The following is a 20155-nucleotide window of genomic DNA, read 5'->3' as shown; positions in this document are numbered from 1 at the left end:
TCTCTCTTATTGGATCTTGATTATTCATAATCATGTTTTTGATCAAATTTGCAAATTTAGGTAGCATTGTCTATATTAGTAGAGTCCCATTGAATATTACACTCAATCATAGTTTTACACATTCTCAGTCCAAATTGTATAAGTGCCATAATTTATTTTTATCCTCTATAAAGTGTATTATTGATTTTCCATTGGGTTATTATCTTCTTAGCTGGTGTTTAAACTAAATCCTGAAAGACCTGACTTTTTAGGTATTTATTGACCTATTTATTTACAAGATAGAGGAAAGATAAATGTTGAATAAAATCAGAGATGTTGAGGTTGCCTATATTATGTCTACTTATTAGGATTACCAAGTTTATATCTTAGACCTTGTGGCTTAGTGGCTTAGAGCATCTGTCCTGGGTGCTTGCATACATGAGGTTGTTGGTTTAACTCTGGCAGAAGGCAAGTTTGTTATAAGGTATATTTTGTGTTTAGGTATTTAACTAGTGCTCTAATAGACATGACTTTATAAGAAGGCTATGAGAACTGTGATGCTTGATTTATAATAATTTTTCCGAAATTTCAAGTTATAATCAATCCTAATAATTCCTAATTTAGGAAAATTATGTCTAATTAGAACAGGTTTAGAGAGGGGGTAAGCTAAAAATGTCTAATCTTAATCTTTCATAATTATGCATAAATAGAACTAATCAGACCTTAATACAAAGGGGTGGTTTTCCAGATGATATGATTCATCGAAAGCCTCAGTGCTTCTATTCTCATGAGACAGAATTAATAGTTTAAATAAAACATATATAATCACGCCAGGTTTGAACTTGCAACCTCGTGAGTGGGTAAAATTTTATTGTGGCAACATAACCACTATACTAACACATCAATTTATTTATGTCCTTACCAGTGCTATATAACCAGTGATTATTGCCTTTTGCTCTGGCATTTACTTTGCAACCAAGTTATACCCCTGACATTTGAGGCTATTAGTGACTTTGTAGAGCCATTGCGTTGTATATCATTATTGAACCTTCAAATCTTTGGCCCAGAGCTGTTACGAAACGTCTCACCTATGCTTATTTATTTCTTCCCACCTTCTTGATAAGGACTCGTAGGACCTTTCTCCCGACTATACCTTGCATTCCTGATCCACTGATACTTGGTCCGTGCGTCTGCTTGTACATATTTATAGATACCGCGGCGCAGTGTGGAAGCCTTAGGCTATCCACTTCTGTCCAAATCTAAGAACTGCTGTTCACACAGTCTTCTCTGATTACAAGACATTAGTCTGATCAGTCCCGATCATCCTCCCAAATCCTCTTGTGTTATTTGTGGCCTAGGATCCTCTCGTCCCGAACAGCCGTTCGTGACATCTGGATAGCCTCTCCACACACAATCCTACTCCACCTTTTTTCCTTGCAGCAGAACACCGGCTAGATACATACGGCGCTAGGCAGTCCCAAAAGACAAGCGTCCGTCGACCGTAGTAGTTACTATACACTTCGAGCGAACGGTTGGACGATTCCACTTCAGTGTGGGTCGTTTCAGGTTGTAGAATACTTCTATCTGGTAATCAACCCAGTGGAGGTACGACCGAAACAATTGCACTCGACGTTACGTACGGTACTATACCAGAAGCAGAAATACTGTATACGGCCAGAACGAGCTGCTGTTGCCTTGACCCTCGAACCTTGATCAGGTCGAGACTAGCGCGGGCTCTTTGATCTAACAAGACGACTTCCAAAGGTTCAGGAAGAAGCGTAGGGCGAGTTCCACACGGAACCGACTACTTGAAACACTCCGACACATTTGTCCATTTCGGACAACCGATCAGAAGAACATCCAAGGGAAACTGGGTTTACGTAGGAGGACAGAATAGCGGGAAAACAGTTGACGCCCCGCTAGTACCCTGGGAAGACAGGAAGGTACCCCTTAAAACCGTAGATTCCCCCATCCGAACAAAACCTGCTCTATCACCGATCAATATTCCCAAAGAAGATATCGAAGAAACCCCAATTCCCGCGGGAGTATTAACCCCGGTCGACAAAGAAGACCCGGAACCTATAGCAGGGCCGAGTCAGCCAAACCCAAACCCAAACCCGAACCCACAACCGAATCCTCCACCAACAACAGACACCACAGACGACGAAGACGAAATGTCGGACAGAGGAAATAAACCAAAGGACTTCGATGGCACAAGGTCGAAATATAGGGAATGGATATACGAATGTCACATGTATATCCTCGCCAACCCAACCAAATATGACACCGACAAGGATAAAACCCTGATGGTGCTATCATACATGAGGGAAGGAACGGCATCACTTTTTGCACAGAAATATTATTTCGACAGGGAACTTCGGGAGTACAAACCGACGGAGACAAGAAAAGCATGGGGAACGTTCAAGGACTTCTTGAAAGAACTGGCCGCCGCATTCAAAGATGAAAGTCTCAAACAGAAGGCAAGACAAAAATTGTTCACAATGAGAATGGGAAAGCGGTCAGCAGACGAATTCGTCACGGACTATCTTATGACGGCAGGAGAAAGCGGGTTCGATCTCGAATCCACCGTCGACTATTTCCGCCGGGCCATACACCCGGAAATCCTCAAACAAATTTACAGACTTCCTGACATGCCGACGACCATGGACGATTGGGTAAAGTACACCCGAAGGTTCGATAACCAGTGGAGAGAGCTACAGAGTATAAAAAGCTCCGTACCCTCAGCTACCGTTCGGTCCAGCAACCCATTCCGCTACAACTCCTCCAACGCTCCCTCCTCCATGAACAACTCCGTCGTACCCATGGCCGTAGACTCGGTCAGAACAACCCTCACCGACGAAGAGCGCAACCGCCTCAGGATGGAGGGTGGGTGCTTCTACTGTCACCAGAAAGGACATATGGCAAACCAATGCCCTGTCAGGGGTTCGTCTAGGTTATATGAAGGGTCAGCTAGATATGTTCAACAGAGTAGTGGAACGATGGGGAACCGCTCGGCTCAGACCGGCGGCAGGATGGGAGGCGGAGGAAGCGGCTATGGCCGAGCGTTCTCGGCAGGAACTTCAGGCAGTGCTCAGGGAGGCGCTGCGACGCAAGGTAGAGGCGTGGCGACGACTAACCCGTTCCAAGCCCGACTCGCAGCTCGCCAAGCCCATGCACCCGGACCGGATGCGCCTGTACGTGAGACGGAGCATGAGATTAGCCGAGAAGAGGTCCAAAGGGTTATCGGGAAGATGAGGTGGGACGAACAGGAAGCACTCCTACAGGAGTTAAGTGAGATGAGCAAGAAGAAAGAATCGGATTTTTAAATAGGCCTGTGGCTCCGGTGTACCGTAGACCTATTTCAAACCCTCCTGTAAAAACATTCGTACGGCTTACCAAATCAAACCAGAAATCGTCTATGAGAATAAACGTGCATCTAAAACACAGAAGAGGAACCACCGAAGCCCGAATATTGATCGATTCGGGAGCAGAAGGACTCCTCATCGATAAACAATTCTGCCTAAACAATAATATACCAACGCAGAAAATCGACAAACCCATCCCTGTGTTTAACGTAGATGGAACGGCCAACGATGGAGGGAAAATCACCGACAAAGCCTGTGTACTTATGAGAATGACAAACGAGGAAGGAGACTATCACGACGAACAATGCGAGCTACTAGCCGCTAACCTAGGAGGCGAGAATGTGATCCTAGGAACAGACTGGCTACATGAACATAACCCACAAATTAACTGGGTAAAAAACAACCTCACATTTTCAAACTGCGCTACCACGTGTCTAGTCAGCCGACCTAAGTTTACCATACAAGCACTGACGTCCGTACGGCAAAGAAAAAACAGAACAATTGGGTATTCCAGAATAGAAGACGACTTGGAAGGCGACGAAGTCGAAGATACCTTCTTTTCCGAATTCTATGAGGAATGGTACTACCAAAACCCGCTAGAAGTACACCCCCTCGAAGCAATTCATATCAGTTCCATCGGAAACAAGTCACAGCAACTGGCAGAAAAGGCAAACAAAGCAAAAACAGAACGACCTATCGAAGAAATAGTTCCGGCATACGTCCTTAAACGATTCACCAAAATCTTCAGCCAAGAAGCTTCACAACGACTCCCAGAACACTCACAATGGGACCATAAAATCGATATGAAACCAGGATGGGAACCAACAGGATGTAAACTGTACCTGCTGATGGAAGAAGAAGAAGACCAGCTACATGAGATGCTCCAAGAACACCTGAAGCGAGGAACTATCAGGATATCTAAATCCCCGCAAGCATCACCCTTTTTCTTCGTAAAAAAGAAGGAAGGAAGTTTACGACCAGTTCAAGATTATCGAAGGCTGAATGAATGGACCATAAAGAACAAATACCCGTTACCCCTAATTGACGACGTAATTCGAACCATCGCCAAATCAAAGGCAAAGATCTTCTCCAAGTTTGACGTAAAATGGGGATACAACAACATCCGCATAGCGAAGGGTGACGAATGGAAAACGGCCTTCATGACCAAATTCGGCCTGTTCGAATGTCTCGTGATGTTCTTCGGTCTCTGTAACTCGCCTGCAACCTTCCAAACAATGATGAACATCATCTTCCATGATCTCATCGTGGCACAGGTCCTAGCAGTCTACATGGACGACATTCTGGTATTCACAAAAACCATCGAAGAACACCGACGCGTAACGACCCAAGTTATGCAAATACTTTTGGATAATGACCTTTTCCTGAAACCCTCCAAGTGCACCTTTGAGACGGACACAGTTGAATACCTCGGATTCATCATCTCCGCGGACAATATCTCTATGGACCCCGTCAAGGTTGATGGGATTGCCGCCTGGCCAACTCCGAAGAACTTGAAGGAAGTACAATCCTTCCTAGGCTTTGGAAACTTCTATCGCAGGTTCATCAAGGACTTCGCCGCTACGGCCCGACCCCTCAACGACCTTACAAAGAAAGATGTTCCATTCGAATGGACTCCCGAACGGGACAAAGCATTTGAACGGCTAAAGCATTGTTTTACGTCAACTCCGGTCCTTGTCTATCCGGACGGTAACCGCCCATTCCGTCTTGAAACCGACGCCTCGGACTTCGCCTCGGGAGCCATCTTGTCACAAGAAACGCCCAATGACGGATGGCACCCCGTCGCTTACCTGTCCAAGTCATTCAATGCGGCCGAACGGAACTACGATATCTTCGATAAGGAGCTACTTGCGGTCATACACGCCCTTGATCACTGGCGCGTGTACCTCGAAGGCGCGCAACACCCATTCGAAATCTGGTCCGATCACAAGAACCTCCTGTACTTCTCCACCGCAAGAACTCTTTCCCGCCGACAAGCACGTTGGTCGCTCTTCCTCTCTCGCTTTGACTTCACCCTCGTCCATAAACCGGGTATTACCCACCGACCAGATGCTCTGTCCAGGCGTCCAGACCTGAAAGAGGGGGTGAAATTTGACAACAAAAACCGGGTACTACTACAACCCCAAATATTTGTCAAAAGTGCAACAGGACGAGGAACAGTCGAAATGCTCGATAGCCAGCTGAGACGAAAGCTAAAAGAAGTTACAGCCAAAGACAAAGAAGTATCAGACGCAATGGAGCTCATTAAAACATCAGGACCTAGAGCCCTCTCGAAAGGTCTACAAGAATGGAACTACGAAGACGATCTCATCTGGCACAGAGGAAAGATATATGTTCCACCAGACGATGAACTCAAAAGGCAGATCACAAAAATGTACCACGATTCACCAGCCACGGGACATCCAGGGAGATGGAAGACTTACGTCCTAGTGTCAGACAACTTCTGGTGGCCAGGAATGTCCACGTTTATAAAGGAATACGTAACAGGATGTGCAACGTGTCAATACACCAAGAATATCACACACCCCACACGTACTCCGCTCATTCCTAACGAAATACCGGAAGGACCCTGGCAGACAGTCACCATGGACTTCATTACAGATCTTCCACAAGTCGGACCATATAACGCGATACACGTAACAGTGGACAGAAGCACTAAAGGAGTCGTCTACACTCCATGCGACAAAACCATAAACGCCGAGGGAACGGCCGACCTCTACATGAAAAACGTCTGGAGACGATTTGGACTCCCGCAGAAGATCATCTCCGACAGAGGCCCGCAATTCGCCGCTCGATTCACAAGAGAACTATGGAAGAAGCTAGGAGTCACAACAGCGTTATCGACCGCCTATCATCCCGAAACAGACGGAGAAACGGAAAGGGTAAATCAAGAACTAGAACAATATTTGCGAGCATTCTGCAACTACGAACAGACGAACTGGCCTGAGCTACTACCGTACGCCGAATTTGCACACAACATAAGAGAACATTCGGCCACACACCAGTCGCCGTTTGAACTCATGTACGGCTACAACCCGACCTTCGTACCCCAAATCACACCAAGGTCTGACATCCCCGGGGTAGAACTACGACTGGAAAGGCTAGAACAGCTTCGAAAGGAAACGAAGGCCAGCTTGGAAATTGCGGCAGAATTAATGAAAAGAAAAACCGCCGAGAACGAAGTCAAACTAGAAGCAGGACAGAAAGTTTGGCTCTCGGGAAAAAACATTACCACGACACACCCAAAAGACAAACTAGCCCCTAAGCTACATGGACCATTCCAAATAGAAGAAAAGCTAGGACCAATTACATATCGGTTGAAACTTCCGCCAACGTGGAAGATACACCCCGTGTTTCACGCCTCTCTGCTCACACCATACAAAGAAACAACGGCTCACGGCCCCAACTTCGAACAGCCACCACCTGACCTTATCGAAGGACAGGAAGAGTACGAAGTGGAAGACATTCTCGATAAGAGGAAACGAGGACGGGGATACCAATACTTGGTACACTGGAAAGGATACCCGAGCTCCGCGGACGAATGGATCACAAGGGCAAACCTGGGGAACGCCAAAGAACTTTTGGAAGCCTTTGATCGAAGGCGTAATGCTCTGCCCTTACGAGAGGCCCTCGTAAACACGGAACCACTAAAGCGCGAAACATATAAAAACCCCAATTCGATCCTTACGATCCCTCCAGCACTCCAATCACTTATTTCCAACCCACCCTCGAACAAACATGTCCTCCGACAACTCCCCCTCATCTGCTGAAAACACCCTCGTCAACGAACCAGCCTCGCTCCCTAGTTACCTCCGCTCTCCCACCATATCAGAAGCAGGAGACTTCGAAGCCATACTCTATAACCAAGACGTCCCCATGCTCAGCGCAAGGGGGCAAGAGTATCGAAGGTATCAGGCGCAACTCGACGCTGACGAGGCAGAAGAAGCAGCTGCGGCGCAAACCCCCGGATCCCCCGTCATAGATATATCCACATCATCGTCGTCTTCCCCCTCACCACCCCCTTTGATTCATGAAACTAACGAAGGCGTCATCTTCCCGGACAGGGAAACTTACCTTACTACCCCCGTCGCGTACATGATGGGACTTATTGAGGGGACGCCTAACACAGAGTTTGTGTCAGGACCGACTAGGCCGGAGATTCAGAGGGCGTTAGAGATCTTAGAAGAGGAAAGAAGTTTCGTTCGACACGCACAGCGAGCCCTACAGATCCGAGAGGGCACGATCATCGCCCGTATTAATGCTGGAGAACGAAAACTCATGGGCTTGCAGAATCTTCAAGACTCCTTTCATCCTGCCGACGACCCCATCCCCTCTACCGAGTATCACATGCCTACCACGGCTGTGGTATCTCGTGCCTCGTCTTCGGCCTCAAATGGCGCTCCGCTTCGCCCAATGCCGGGGACTTACCCTACGAGGACTGACAGGGAACGAGACGTCTATCGGTTCGCACAAGTTTCCCCCCGTTATCACATCATCCCCGCGCGTCTCGGCCTCATCCGCTCCTCGACACGAACCCGACCTCCTCTCCCCTTCACCGAATACGACTCTAGCGAGTCCGACACCGCGCCCGTTATACTCCGCCCTCGTGGAGCTTAAAGAACGACAGGCATCCTCGTCCGGTACGACGTAAAACTGCCGGGGCAGACGACGGTTCGAATCCGTTGGGCCGGTACCCACTGCCATGATGAGAAGAGGGACTCGGCTCTAAGACGCAGTCCCCGCATGGTTGGTAACGAGGTGGGGTATCATGACGTCCGTACTCAAGGGCTATCACGTCATGACTCGACTGTGGGCAGCGAGAATTTGTGCCCTAAGTATTATTTTGTACGACTCGGATTACGTGCATTACCTATGTTTTTCTTGGACTTTTTACTTACCGTCTCTGGCACTGACGGCCTAGAGGGGGGGGTAATGTTACGAAACGTCTCACCTATGCTTACTTATTTCTTCCCACCTTCTTGATAAGGACTCGTAGGACCTTTCTCCCGACTATACCTCGCATTCCTAATCCACTGATACTTGGTCCGTGCGTCTGCTTGTACATATTTATAGATACCGCGGCGCAGTGTGAAAGCCTTAGGCTATCCACTTCTGTCCAAATCTAAGAACTGCTGTTCACACAGTCTTCTCTGATTACAAGACATTAGTCTGATCAGTCCCGATCATCCTCCCAAATCCTCTTGTGTTATTTGTGGCCTAGGATCCTCTCGTCCCGAACAGCCGTTCGTGACAAGAGCCCCAAGTGCAACTCAGTAAATTTCATGATGTCACGCACTCGCATTACTAATGATCTAAATCTCGTGAGCAGCCAGTCTTCTGTGGCTGACGCCGGTGAATCATCCGGGTGGCACGTGTTTGTATATGTTTTGTGCCAGCCGCCGATGGAGAGGGCTTGGGATTGCTTAAGGAATAAGGTTCAAAATATTGCTTCATTATGTCATTTATTTGTCATATGTTTTCTCATATGTTTTTCATTATTTCCTCATAGTAATAGACCCTTGCCCTCGACATGGTGGTGGGTAGGAGCCTGGATAAGAGGGTGTGTCTTGTGTGTCAAGTTCTTTGTGGATTGACATACGGCGCATCCGTCCATGTATTCATGGATGAATTTGGTCATGTTTTGCCACCAGTAGTGTCGTTGTACCATTTCCAGAGTTTTGGCTCTACCCGGGTGTCCTACCGCGGGTGTATTGTGATGCGTTTTGACAATGAGCCTTCGGATAACATCATCCTTTGGGACACATATGTGGCCGTTACGTCTGGTGATTCCGTCTTCATGTGTCCAATGTCCCAGTAGTCCCCTTATTCCTTGTGGCCCTACTCGCAATAATTTTGCGAGAGCTACCCTTGTCAGGGTGTCATGTTCCAATTTTGAGAGTCAGATGAGGGAGATGAGGTCTGAGGATACGATTTCCGTGGACTTTATATGCCGTGTTGGGGACGGTTTCACCAATGTTTTGTCGGATTTGTTAAAAAGATTTGCCGGGAGCAAAATTTGAGCCGTGTTGTTAGATTCTACCCCCTCACTTAGGTTTGGACGCCTAGACAGACCATCGGAATAGTTTGTTGATCCTGCTTTATAGCTGAGTGTAAAGTCGAATCTGCTCAAATAAAGGCTCCAACGAGCATGTTGTCGTGACAGATCTTGCACCGTTTGGAAATGTTCCAGGTTCTTGTGATCTGTCCAGATCTTAAAGGGATGTCGTGCACCTTCAAGGTAATGGTTCCAGTGTTCCAACGCTTTTATGGTAGCCAAGAGTTCCCAATCGTGGACATCGTAATTCCGTTCTGCTGGTGAGAACGACCCGGAAAGGAAAGCAACTGGGTGCTAGTCACCGTCTTTTCCTTCTTGCAGGAGGGTAGCTCCATAAGCAATTAGTGATGCGTCTGTTACTAATCGGTATGGATGCATGGGATCCAGGTAATTCAAGACGGGTTTGCTGATAAAAGCTTTCTTTAAGCATTCAAAAGCTTCTTGGCATTTTGGAGTCCAGTTCCATTTTTCGTCCTTTTTGGTGAGGTCATGTAGAGGGTGCGCAATGAGTGAGAACTTGTCAATGAAGCGCCTGTAAAAATTTCCTAGACCTAAAAATGAATGAATGTCTCGGATTGTGCGTGGAATTGGACAATCTTGTATCACGTCCACCTTAGAGTCTTCCGTAGCGACATGGTCTTTTGAAATTGTGTATCCCAGATATTGGAGTTTTTCCTTGTAAAACTTGCATTTTTCTGGTTTCAAGTAGAGGTTGTTGTCGCGTAAGATTTGGAAAACTTGGTTTAGGACTTGAATGTGTTCTGCCATAGACTTGGAAAAGATGAGGATATCATCCATATATATGGTTATTTTCCGAGCTGTGATGAGTTCTCTGAAGATCATGTTCATCATGGCCTGGAAGGTGGCCGGTGAGTTGGTTAAGCCAAAGAACATCACTGTGGGTTTGTAGGAGCCCAACGGGGTGATGAAAGCTGCTTTCCACTCATCTCCCTCTTTGATTCATATATTGTTATATCCCCACTGCACATCCAGTTTGCTAAAAATGGTGGCCCCTGTGATCACGTCCAATAGTTCTTGGATTAATGGAAGAGGGCACACATTTGGAATGGTGTGCGAGTTCAAATGGCGGTAGTCCTGTACTGGGCGCAGTTTTCCATCTTTCTTTCCTATAAAGAAAAATGGGGCTGCTGTTTGCAAAGTGGATCGACGGATGGTCCTTCTGGTAAGATGTTCCTTGATGAATTTTCCTAATTTGTCATGTTTTTCTGGGCTCAAGGCGTAGATTTTGGGCACTTGAGGTTTGAAAGTCGGTTTCAAGTCAATGGCGTGGTCCCAATAAGTATGTTCCGGGAGTCACTGTGACTTTTGTTTGCTGAAGATGTCCAAAAATTCGTGATGCGCCTTGGGGACTCTCTTCTTTAGATTGGTGACGACGATTTTGTCTTCCAAATCCTGGTCGAAGCTGGCAGATCCTGACGGTTTGGGGGCCAGTTTCCAAATAACTGGTTCCCCTGTGGCCTGTTTTCCTGAGGGTTTATCTGGGAGGTCAGGTTCTTCCATGTTTGGTGAAAGAGATGGCTCGATTTGAGCTTTTCATTTCTCTTCTACATATTTCTTTATGTTCTGTAAGAGCCATTTCCTTTTGATGTAGGCCTGTAATTGGACACCAAACATTCCGCTATGATCGCAGAGTCCGACATCTTCCGATAGTCTTCGGAGATGTTCTAGGCGCTGTTTTTTGTGCTCGCTGATGCGTAGTTTGTGCCGTGGCTCCATGTTCAATAACCGCTCATTATTCTGTGGTTCTTCCCTTGCCCTAGTAAACCCGTGTGGTTGGTGGCATTTCTGGGGGCACCGATCAAAGTGCACTTTACATCGCCTCCACTTGATGGAGGGATCATGGTATTTCAGCCAATCTGTTCCTAGGATAAGATTGTCTTTTCCTAGATTGGAAATCAATATCTGGACACGCTCGGTGTGCGTTCGCCCATGGATGTCCCAAATGGTGAGGTTTACATCCAAGGCGGACCGGATAAGACCTGCTTTATTAATGGTGTCATTGACGTTCCGGACGCGAATGGGTTTGTTGAGTGCATAGGTAGGGAAACGGTGTTTCCTGACCCAAGTCTCATTTACTATGACCCCTTCACATGCCAAGTCGATGGTCGCTTTTGCTCCAGTGTAATGATCCTGGTTTGATACTCTCACGTTCAAGCATATGGGGTCAATGATGCGGTCATTTATTGCTCCAATGCAAATACACTTGTTTGCGTCAAACTCGGGTCTTCCTTGACCTCTCTCCTTCGCTGGTGAGGGAGAGGTCAGGAAAAACGCTCCGCGTGTCCCAAGATCACTTCTCTTGCTTCATCCTCTCCTAACTCTCTTAGTACTGCTCCAATTCGAGCAGAATGACTGACGCCTCCATTTCCCCGTCGTCCGTCAGGCGACATGGCGTGTTGCTGATGGTTCGCTTGGGGTCATCCGGATGGGGCAGAGTGCAGATGTTCCATCGAAGGACCAGGTTGTGGTACCCACTGGTCATTGCAATGAGTATTCTCCATCTCCACTCCTCGATATATTCCCGCTTGGTTTCCCATAGCGGGTGCGTTGTCTTCTCCTTCCAAATCAACCGCGCGGTTTCTTCTCCCTGTCATACCCAAGCGTCTCTTTGAGTTTCCTCGAACTGGTTGAATGCCTCTACGGGCTGACCAGCAGTTAGCACCAGAGTGCCCTAACTTTCCACAATTTGAATAAGAGGTGGTTCGCTTGCCATCAAATTTTCTCTTTTGGCTTTCAGCGTTACGCTTCCTGGTAGCGTCGATGTCCATGTCGACCACCTGGTTGTTCATTCTGTGAGGGGCGTTTGTGGAGTTATAGCGAAAGGCGGGTTGGGTATGAAAGCGGTTTAAGTAATCGCTGCGAAAGGAGGTGGAGTTTGTGAGGATGGCTTTTTGAGCAGATCTAGCTCTGAGTCGTCCGTCTATTTCGTAGGCTGTATTAATCCAATCCTGAATGGTGTCCTTTGGTTGAACTTCCTTGTCATATATTTTGTCCATGACGTGTGGGTCTGACCCTCGTTGGAAGTAAGGGACTTGCTCTTTGTCGGAGATATCGGCATTGGCAGCAATAAGGATGAACTGGTTGAATTATTCATCAACCATCATTCATCCTTGGGAAAAGGCCATGAGTGTGCTTCGCACTTTGTCAGTCTTGCCCGTCTCCCTGAACTGTAGTTTGAACTTTGCTAAAAAGTTTTCCCAGGTGCCTAGATCAGTGGGAGGGTTTGCTCCCACCGATTTAAGGAGAAAGTTTTCTACCCAGGCTCCTGCCGTGCCATATCTCATGCATGAGAGCACAAGGGATATCTTGTCTTGATCGGTCTTGTACCAGTCGGATTCTGCTGTGAAAAGAAGGAGGCATTGGAGCATGAATTTCTGGGATTCAATGTGATTGCCTGTGTAGTTGTCTGGGAGTTTGACCTTTCCCCTCCCGGGTTGTGCTATCGCGGAAGGGGTGTTTGTAGAAGTCGAAGCTTGTCCCGACATTTCGGCGAGCGGTTCGTTTTGGGTGTTGATCGGTGTTTGGTCTAGTGATGAGTCAGAGTCTGACTGTGATATTGGCTTTTCTTGCTCCGAGTCTTCAGGGATTACTGGTGCTGGTTCCCTATATTGGGGTGGTAGATCCCAACGGTTCTCTACTTCATTCCAAAGTCTCTCTTCTTTGGTTCCGTCATTAAATGCAAAAAAGCAACGCCCATTTTGGAATGAGCAGTTATCGTAGTTCGGTGGGGCGATGTGATTGGTATCGTTATAGAGCCAATGGATCCCCTCATGCTGGATAGGGCGATTGTTATGATGGAGTTGGTTATCAATGTGTCTAGTGCCGGGAGGATAGTCTTGGCCTAGGTCTTGCTCCAGAGTGTGTGTAGTAACGCTTTCTTAATGGGGGTCTATTATCCCCACTAAGGAAGGTTATAAGAGAGAGTGTGGTAGCAAGCTAGTGCAAGCAAGGTAGGGGCAGAAGAGTCTATTCTAGTGTTACAAACTGCTCGTTCAGTAACCCCAAGAGTAGGAGGTTCTTCCCTAGGTTACTCATGGAAGAGGGGTGGAATGATGGTCTCGACTGTACACGTAGCACAAGAGCCAGAGATGTATTGCAATGTAGCAATGTGGGTAGACAGTATGAGGACTGCCTAAGAATGAAGGCTGCAGTAGGAAGACTGCAGTATAATGAGGAGAATAGACTAAAGATCCTCAGCCTACTCTATGGGCCTTTTATACTACTTTAGGAAATAGGGCATGAAAATACCATATATGTATCTGTAGGTATTCTCTAAGTTGTCTCTCTCAATAACAACTACTCTTGTGCTTCTCCGTTTGTCTCCTTCCAGCCAGGAAAGACTAGGAGCTTGATGCCCAGTGTGTGAGTAGTTTGTAAGGCAGCATTCCATGCCCGCCGCAATATGGCTCATGATACTCGACCAACAATAGGTGATCCGTTGGGAGTGGATGACCAAGGTTATTATCTGTACCTTGTTGTACGCCTCACCTTGTGAGGCCGCTTGATATTTGTGATGATTGTATTGGAATAGACCGCCATTAAGTCCCGATAGAATGTGATCATAACAGTGAAAAGGAGGAGGCAGTTCACAATAAATTTCTGCGACCGTGTTCTATCTCTGTCAAAATTATTGGGGAGTCTAAGCTTGCCCCTTCCAGATGATACTGTCGTAGGGGAAGCTGCAATGTCTGTCATATTGTTATTTCTTTCAATGGTTTGGGTATTGATTGGTGTTTGAATATCCAAGGATTCGGACTTGGATGTTCCTTCTTCTTCCTCCGAGGTGTCCGGGATTTCCGGTTCGGGGTTCCTATACTGGGGTGGCTCTACCTAGTCTTCTGTTATTTTGTCCCAAGCCCACTCAGCTTCAGTTCTGTCTTCTCTTGTGAAGAAGTATTGTCCTTCTTGGTATGAGCAGTTATCAAAGTTTGAAGGGGCTAATTAATTAGTGTCGGAGTAATACCAATGGTTTCCCCTTTGATGGATAGGACAATTATCTTGTCGGAATTGGTTGTGGGTTTGTCTAGTGCCTGGTGGGTATCCTAGGCCTAGGTATTGCTCCAGGGTGTGTGAAGTAACACTCTTTGGTGAGGGTCTATGCCACCAATGAGGGTTGTGAAAAAGAGTGTCGCAGCAAGCAAGGTGTGGTGCAAGGTAGGGGCAAAAGTGAGTCTATTCTAGTGTTACGAACTGCTTGTTTTGTACCCCAAGAGTAACAGGTTCTTCCCTAGGTTACACGATGGGCCGAGTGGTGAGGACGGTCTTGACTGTATCAGGTAATGATACAGGAAGAATGAATGATTATTCTACCATAGGAAGATGGTAGGGAATGAAGGTTCCACTGTAGGAAGACAGTGGCAAATGAAGGTAGCAGTAGGAAGACTGCTACTGAATGAGGAGAATAGACTGAAGATTCTCAGCCTATTCTATGGGCCTTATATACTGTATAAGGTCTATAGTAAGAGTCTGTGTGCTTCTCCGGGTACCCATCCCAGGAGAGCTGTGGTCACCGTCTTTCTCAGCTGGTGCCTACTCTTGTACTTCTCCAGTCGCACCTATCCATCCTAGTGCGACGAGGTGCTTACCCATAAGCCCTAAGCCCATGGCATGTGAATGCCTATCTTATCTTCTGCTGTACCCATGATCCTTCCTATATATCCTTTACCGATGTCTTGAGGAACCATTGGTATGGTCGGACCATAAGGACTTGCCAAATACCTTGATATATGCTCCGTAGTAGAGCCACCTAGCATGTGATGCTTAAACCATCGGATAGACCAGCCCCAACGGGCTCCGATTGGTCAAGTCATAACAAAATATACCATGGATATACTTGAAATATACTGTGAATATGCCCAGCCCTGAATATCCCCTGGGGATATTCATGGTGTATTCCTAATATACCATGGATATCCCCAGGGGATATTCAAGGCAATGTCTAGTGAGTGGTTGGTCAAGATCGTGGCGGCTCACGGCGGTGCTCACCGTAGCTCTGATACTAGCCACTAGGGTTCTGTGAGTAATCCCTGAATTGCTAACATGTTAATAACATAAGTTATTAACATTGTTATTAACAGGCCCCCTCCAGAGGGGCACAATGTTGATGTTAATAATGTTAATAATGTTTAAAATTGTATATAATGATCAGCAATTAAATTTACATTGAAATGTACATATTTGGGCAAGGACCAGGTGGAAATATTGAAGGTTGTGGCTGTACAATTATGTCTTCCCTGCAAAATAATAATTTTGTCCAGGAGTGCAGAGTCTTGGACTGCATTGGTTCCCGCTCTAGACATTCCGTTACCCATTCCCCCTGCTCGTGCCATGTCCACCAAGTCAAACAACGTCAGCTTTGAGACTGTTCTCACGGAACTACATCACCTGCTATTGGAAATACCTCTGGAATCAAATCTGCCTTTTGTGGAAAATTCTCAGGACTCACATTATGCATGCTTCCTCAACTTCTCTCTAGACCCTGATCTGATGGAGAAGATCGAAGATGAGGTTGGGGTATTCAGTAAACAATTTAAGTTAGTTTTCAGCTGGCAAACACGGTCGACCGGAGATGGAATCATACTGATCGTGGAACACGGCCAAGCGATATGTGCTGTCGTCGATGTGCTTTGGGAGTATCATGATCGGTACCCCTCAAATGAGGTCATCATGAAGTGGGGAAGGGATGTGCTGAGAGGTGTCAGACAAATCTATGCAAAGAAGGGGCTGGATTACCCTTTGGTATGAGATCGATCGCCTAGACAGATTCCACTTTAATTGATTGACAGCACAGGTATCAATGGATCCCAAGCCAAACACTTCAAAGCGCAAGAGGTCAGCTTTCATGGAATCTGCCGGCACAGAAGTCAAAGTAGTTGCTTCTTCGAGATCTGACTTCCTCGGTAGAACACCAGACCCTCCAAAAATGGTAAGCAATATTTCTGAGTGGATTGACATGAGCTTATTTATTGTGAAAAGGTGTCTGCCGAGGTCGACCCCCTGATGAGCTTATGTTAAAGCTTGCAGTGATAGGTACCGATTCCAAGGGTGTGAGAAGCTACTAGTGTGTTGCTAAAGGATGCCAATGGACCAAGTGGGGCAACAGAGTAGAGGCCCAAGTGTATGGCCATGCTACCAGCTGTGAGCACCTCCAGCACTCTAAGTCCATGGAGCACAGAACCCTGTGGGAACAGGCCTGTCTAGCCCAGAAAAGAAGTTCTTTGGGAGCCAAGATCACGGAACATGATGACACTGCTTCTGAGTCTGGAAGGGGTTTGCTTTCCCAAGAACTGTCTGTCAGCAGAACCACTCCCAACCTAAAACAGTCATCAGTTATCCATGCTGCTAGGGATGCCAGAAAGAAGATTCTTACCAAGAAGTGATTAAAGATGAAGGCAGACCTCCAGTGCTGGGTCGACCACTGCATCATGCGCTTGATCTGTATGCGTGGTCTTGTCCCCAATGTCATTGATTCCTCGGAGTGGAAGAAATTGCTGACCACTCTAAATCCCGACATTCATCCCACCTTCTCAAGCACCTTTGTTGACAAGCACATCCCAAAAAAAGCTGTGCTGGTTCGCAGCCTGCAAGAAGATCATATCAAGAACTCTGCATATACCACCATCAGCTTTGACGGAAACAACACAAGGCGTGATTCAATATATTTCATGCATGCAATGACCGATGCACACAAATCCTATTTCATCAATGCATATATTGGCTCAGATGCTCGGCACATCTCCACATAGATCTCATCAAGGGTTTTAAAGGTAAGCAGATAAGTTGATCTGAATTCAATTAGCTGACACTTGTGCAGGGCTTCGCAGACAATCCAGTGGGTTGGTCCAGAAAAGATTGCTGCATTAATTTCTGACAATGCTTCCACCTGTGCCACCGCTCGTTGAGAAGTCACTGCTAAGATCAGTACTGTATTAAATCTCCGGGATGTATGCCATCACATCCACAACATCATCAAGGCCATAACCAAGCTGCCTCAATCTAAATGGGTACCATGTGCCTGTGCTTTTTTGAATTGAACTTCTCTCATGTTACCTTCTAGATGATCAAGATCTTGAAAGCAATTTTGGCATACTTTGGCAGTTCAACATATGCCAAAGTGCATCTTTGCATGCAATTCAAGGAAGGTGACAACGGTGAACATGTCAGTGCACTCCAGAATATTGGGAAGACTCGATTTGGCACCCACTGGTCTGGTGCCTATTTACTTGAGATGAGTTTACCTCAAGTTCGGCACCTGGTGCAATCTGGCACCATCAAATTGAAGGTGTGCTCAAACTAAAAATAGTTATATTACTATTCATTGACAATTCCAATAGCACAAGAAAGTCCAGAACTTATTTGCCTATTGGGTGTCCAAAGATTACCACCGGCTCGAACTTGGGCTGCTACAATACATCATGATCATCCAGCCCCTGATCCGGTCCCTTTGGGCACTTAAATCAATGCAGGCCAATGCTTCTGATGTGTATGTATTCTACCTAGCGATGGGTGCCGCGCTGCGCGAGCTCTTCAATCTTGGACAGCAGAAGACAGGCATTATACTGGAGCTTGCCGAGGAAGTCATGGGCATAATCAACGAGTGCTTTGACACCTTCTTTGAAGACTGCAAGGACTTCCATGTCACAGCTTTCACATTGGATCCTCATTTGTGCCTTTTTCCTGATTCAACTGAGTGGATTCTCATGTCACATTTATTTTTGGTGACAGGATACCCATGGTCAGACTTCTTGATCAACTCTGCAGCTGCCAATCCTGTCATTGTGATTTCCGAATGGGGATCTGACCTCAACATTCCGCATCCTTGTCTATTCAACCACATGAAAGCATTCCTTTGGGATGAGATGTTCAAGCCAATGGTGGAGCGTATGGATACCCATCTAGAAGGCACACACCCTGTACTCAAAAGGCTCGGTGGTGCCATGGCCATCACAAAATTCTGGTTGCAGCTTGATGCATATTGGCAGGAGAAGGCCCCCTTTGACAGGGCCAAGCCCATCCAAGATGGCGATGTTCTGGGCTGGTGGTGGCAATTCACAAATGATCCAGAAGCGGTTGTTCTTGCGGTGCGCTGCAGCTCCTCACTTCCTTCTGCCTACAACTAACCATTCCTATTCGTTTTTAGATGCTTGCCGAGAGAGTCTTCTCCATTCTCGTGAACTCAATGCTGGATGAGTGGACCGGTTCAAGATTCACTTGGTTCAATTCGGCGCTGCGGGGATGCCAGTGCACACAGTTGCTCATGGATATGACTATCATTGGACAGTGGTATAGCACCCAGGCGGTATGTACATCCCTCTCTTTCCCATGCTGCAGCTCATCCATTCTATAGACCAAAGACAAAGTGCCAAAAAAGCGCCTGACAGTCAAGTTCTGTGATCTTGAAGACGATCTCAAGGCTGCCGTCTCTCGTTCATCACCTGAGGGCACCGCTGACATGGCGGACACTGCCACCTTGGATGGCTCCGATTCTGACGACGACTCAGACGACTCAGACGACGATACGGATGGCCAACAGAGAGGACCCCCGTGCTGGGATTCTGCACTCAATATTGTGCAGGAGTTCGCAATCCGTGAGGAGGCCTTCGTGGATCTGCTATCTGATACTCCTAGGTACACTGCCACGAGCCCCCCCCCCCCCCCCCCCCCCCCTGAAGCTCCCCCTTCCATTCCCAGCTCCGAGATTGACTGGAGCTGGTGACTTCTTGTTATTAACACCACTTTCTTTATTAGCATGTAAATAAATCGGTTTTTAACATGTTAATAACACTTTATATACAATTGTTATTAATCTGTTATTAACATTTGTTAACAACTGTCCGTGAATTACTCACGGAACCCTACCAGCCACACGGTCTTTTCTTCCGCACAACTCATGAGAACTTATACGTGCGGTCTATCTTTTGCGAGCCTGTCAAAAATCACAGATGCAGAATGACGCCTTCGCATCGCCATGTGCATTGCCTGTTTTATGGTGAGTCAGAAACGTCTATCATGCACCAGGTTTGAATGATATCAGTTGTCAGCAGGCATATTGCCACCAAACTAATGCCCGATCAGACTCGGGAGTCGAATAATCTCGAAATTACGAGGCCGGGACGTGGAGGTGGATGATGGACTGCACTTGGGATCCCGTACGCAATTGAATCGGATTGGTGCGTAGAATTTTACTAAACACCTCAATTATGCCCCAGTCTTTTTCTCCACTCCAGGGCAACTCTATCTAAATTCAGCGCTAGGTCGCTACATTGATGGGCTCTAGGATTAGTGTCAAATGCAGCCCACTTCGCTGCGTGCCCCATGCAAGCATTATATGTACGACGGGCTCCGCAATGAACCCTTCGTTGTGGCAAAGGGGACCTGCACGTGAGGCCATATCAGTTTCTGATTCACTCCATGAAAGGTACACAACCCATCGACCGAGGAACGCTTTGCACAAGATGCAGCTGCAGGATGAAAAGTTCGCCTCGTACGAGCGTAGACGACGCTTGAGCAGCTCAGGTAACATGGACGCTGTCTTACTGGTGCATGTGTGGTGCGTGTTGGTATATCAGTTGAAAGGGCCACTGAATTTCCTGGCTTGTTTACTCATTTGTCGATGTGAGAGTTCGTTTTGATTGTGTTTGTCTCTCTTCTCTCACGAGTCAAGATCTAATTCTCACTACAGCTCGTTCCTCCAATCCAGAAGCAACTCGACATGTAT

At 46.9% G+C, this 20155-nt stretch overlaps 6 protein-coding genes across 6 annotated transcripts; 4 read left to right on the top strand and 2 right to left on the bottom strand.

The window, feature by feature from the left end:
• Positions 1-2153: 2153 nt before the first annotated feature.
• Positions 2154-3305, top strand: HETIRDRAFT_429476 (uncharacterized protein; the record flags this gene model as incomplete). Its single annotated transcript, XM_009552389.1, has 1 exon — positions 2154-3305. The coding sequence occupies one exon, from the start codon at positions 2154-2156 to the stop codon at positions 3303-3305; it is 1152 nt and encodes a 383-aa protein (XP_009550684.1).
• A 3795-nt stretch (positions 3306-7100) lies between these two features.
• On the top strand, positions 7101-7979 carry HETIRDRAFT_429474 (uncharacterized protein; the record flags this gene model as incomplete). Its single annotated transcript, XM_009552388.1, has 1 exon — positions 7101-7979. One exon carries the CDS (start codon positions 7101-7103, stop codon positions 7977-7979), a length of 879 nt encoding a protein of 292 aa, XP_009550683.1.
• A 3277-nt stretch (positions 7980-11256) lies between these two features.
• On the bottom strand, positions 11257-11550 carry HETIRDRAFT_18112 (uncharacterized protein; the record flags this gene model as incomplete). The annotated part of the gene is made up of 1 exon (XM_009552161.1): positions 11257-11550. A coding segment is annotated over one exon (294 nt), but the record flags the coding sequence as incomplete, so codon positions are not given.
• A 211-nt stretch (positions 11551-11761) lies between these two features.
• Positions 11762-12923, bottom strand: HETIRDRAFT_454516 (uncharacterized protein; the record flags this gene model as incomplete). Its single annotated transcript, XM_009552387.1, has 3 exons — positions 11762-12025; positions 12213-12515; positions 12579-12923. 3 exons carry the CDS (start codon positions 12921-12923, stop codon positions 11762-11764), a joined length of 912 nt encoding a protein of 303 aa, XP_009550682.1.
• A 3001-nt stretch (positions 12924-15924) lies between these two features.
• HETIRDRAFT_326740 (uncharacterized protein) lies at positions 15925-16438 on the top strand (the record flags this gene model as incomplete). The annotated part of the gene is made up of 2 exons (XM_009552386.1): positions 15925-16176; positions 16229-16438. 2 exons carry the CDS (start codon positions 15925-15927, stop codon positions 16436-16438), a joined length of 462 nt encoding a protein of 153 aa, XP_009550681.1.
• Positions 16439-17563: 1125 nt separating this feature from the next.
• On the top strand, positions 17564-19153 carry HETIRDRAFT_327118 (uncharacterized protein; the record flags this gene model as incomplete). Its single annotated transcript, XM_009552385.1, has 4 exons — positions 17564-17719; positions 17772-18518; positions 18578-18736; positions 18785-19153. The coding sequence occupies 4 exons, from the start codon at positions 17564-17566 to the stop codon at positions 19151-19153; spliced, it is 1431 nt and encodes a 476-aa protein (XP_009550680.1).
• Between the last annotated feature and the right edge of the window lie 1002 nt (positions 19154-20155).

The sequence above is a fragment of the Heterobasidion irregulare genome, assembly GCF_000320585.1.
Source record: "Heterobasidion irregulare TC 32-1 unplaced genomic scaffold scaffold_10, whole genome shotgun sequence".
NCBI lineage: Eukaryota > Fungi > Basidiomycota > Agaricomycetes > Russulales > Bondarzewiaceae > Heterobasidion > Heterobasidion irregulare.
This window is presented reverse-complemented; position numbering and strand designations above follow the sequence as displayed.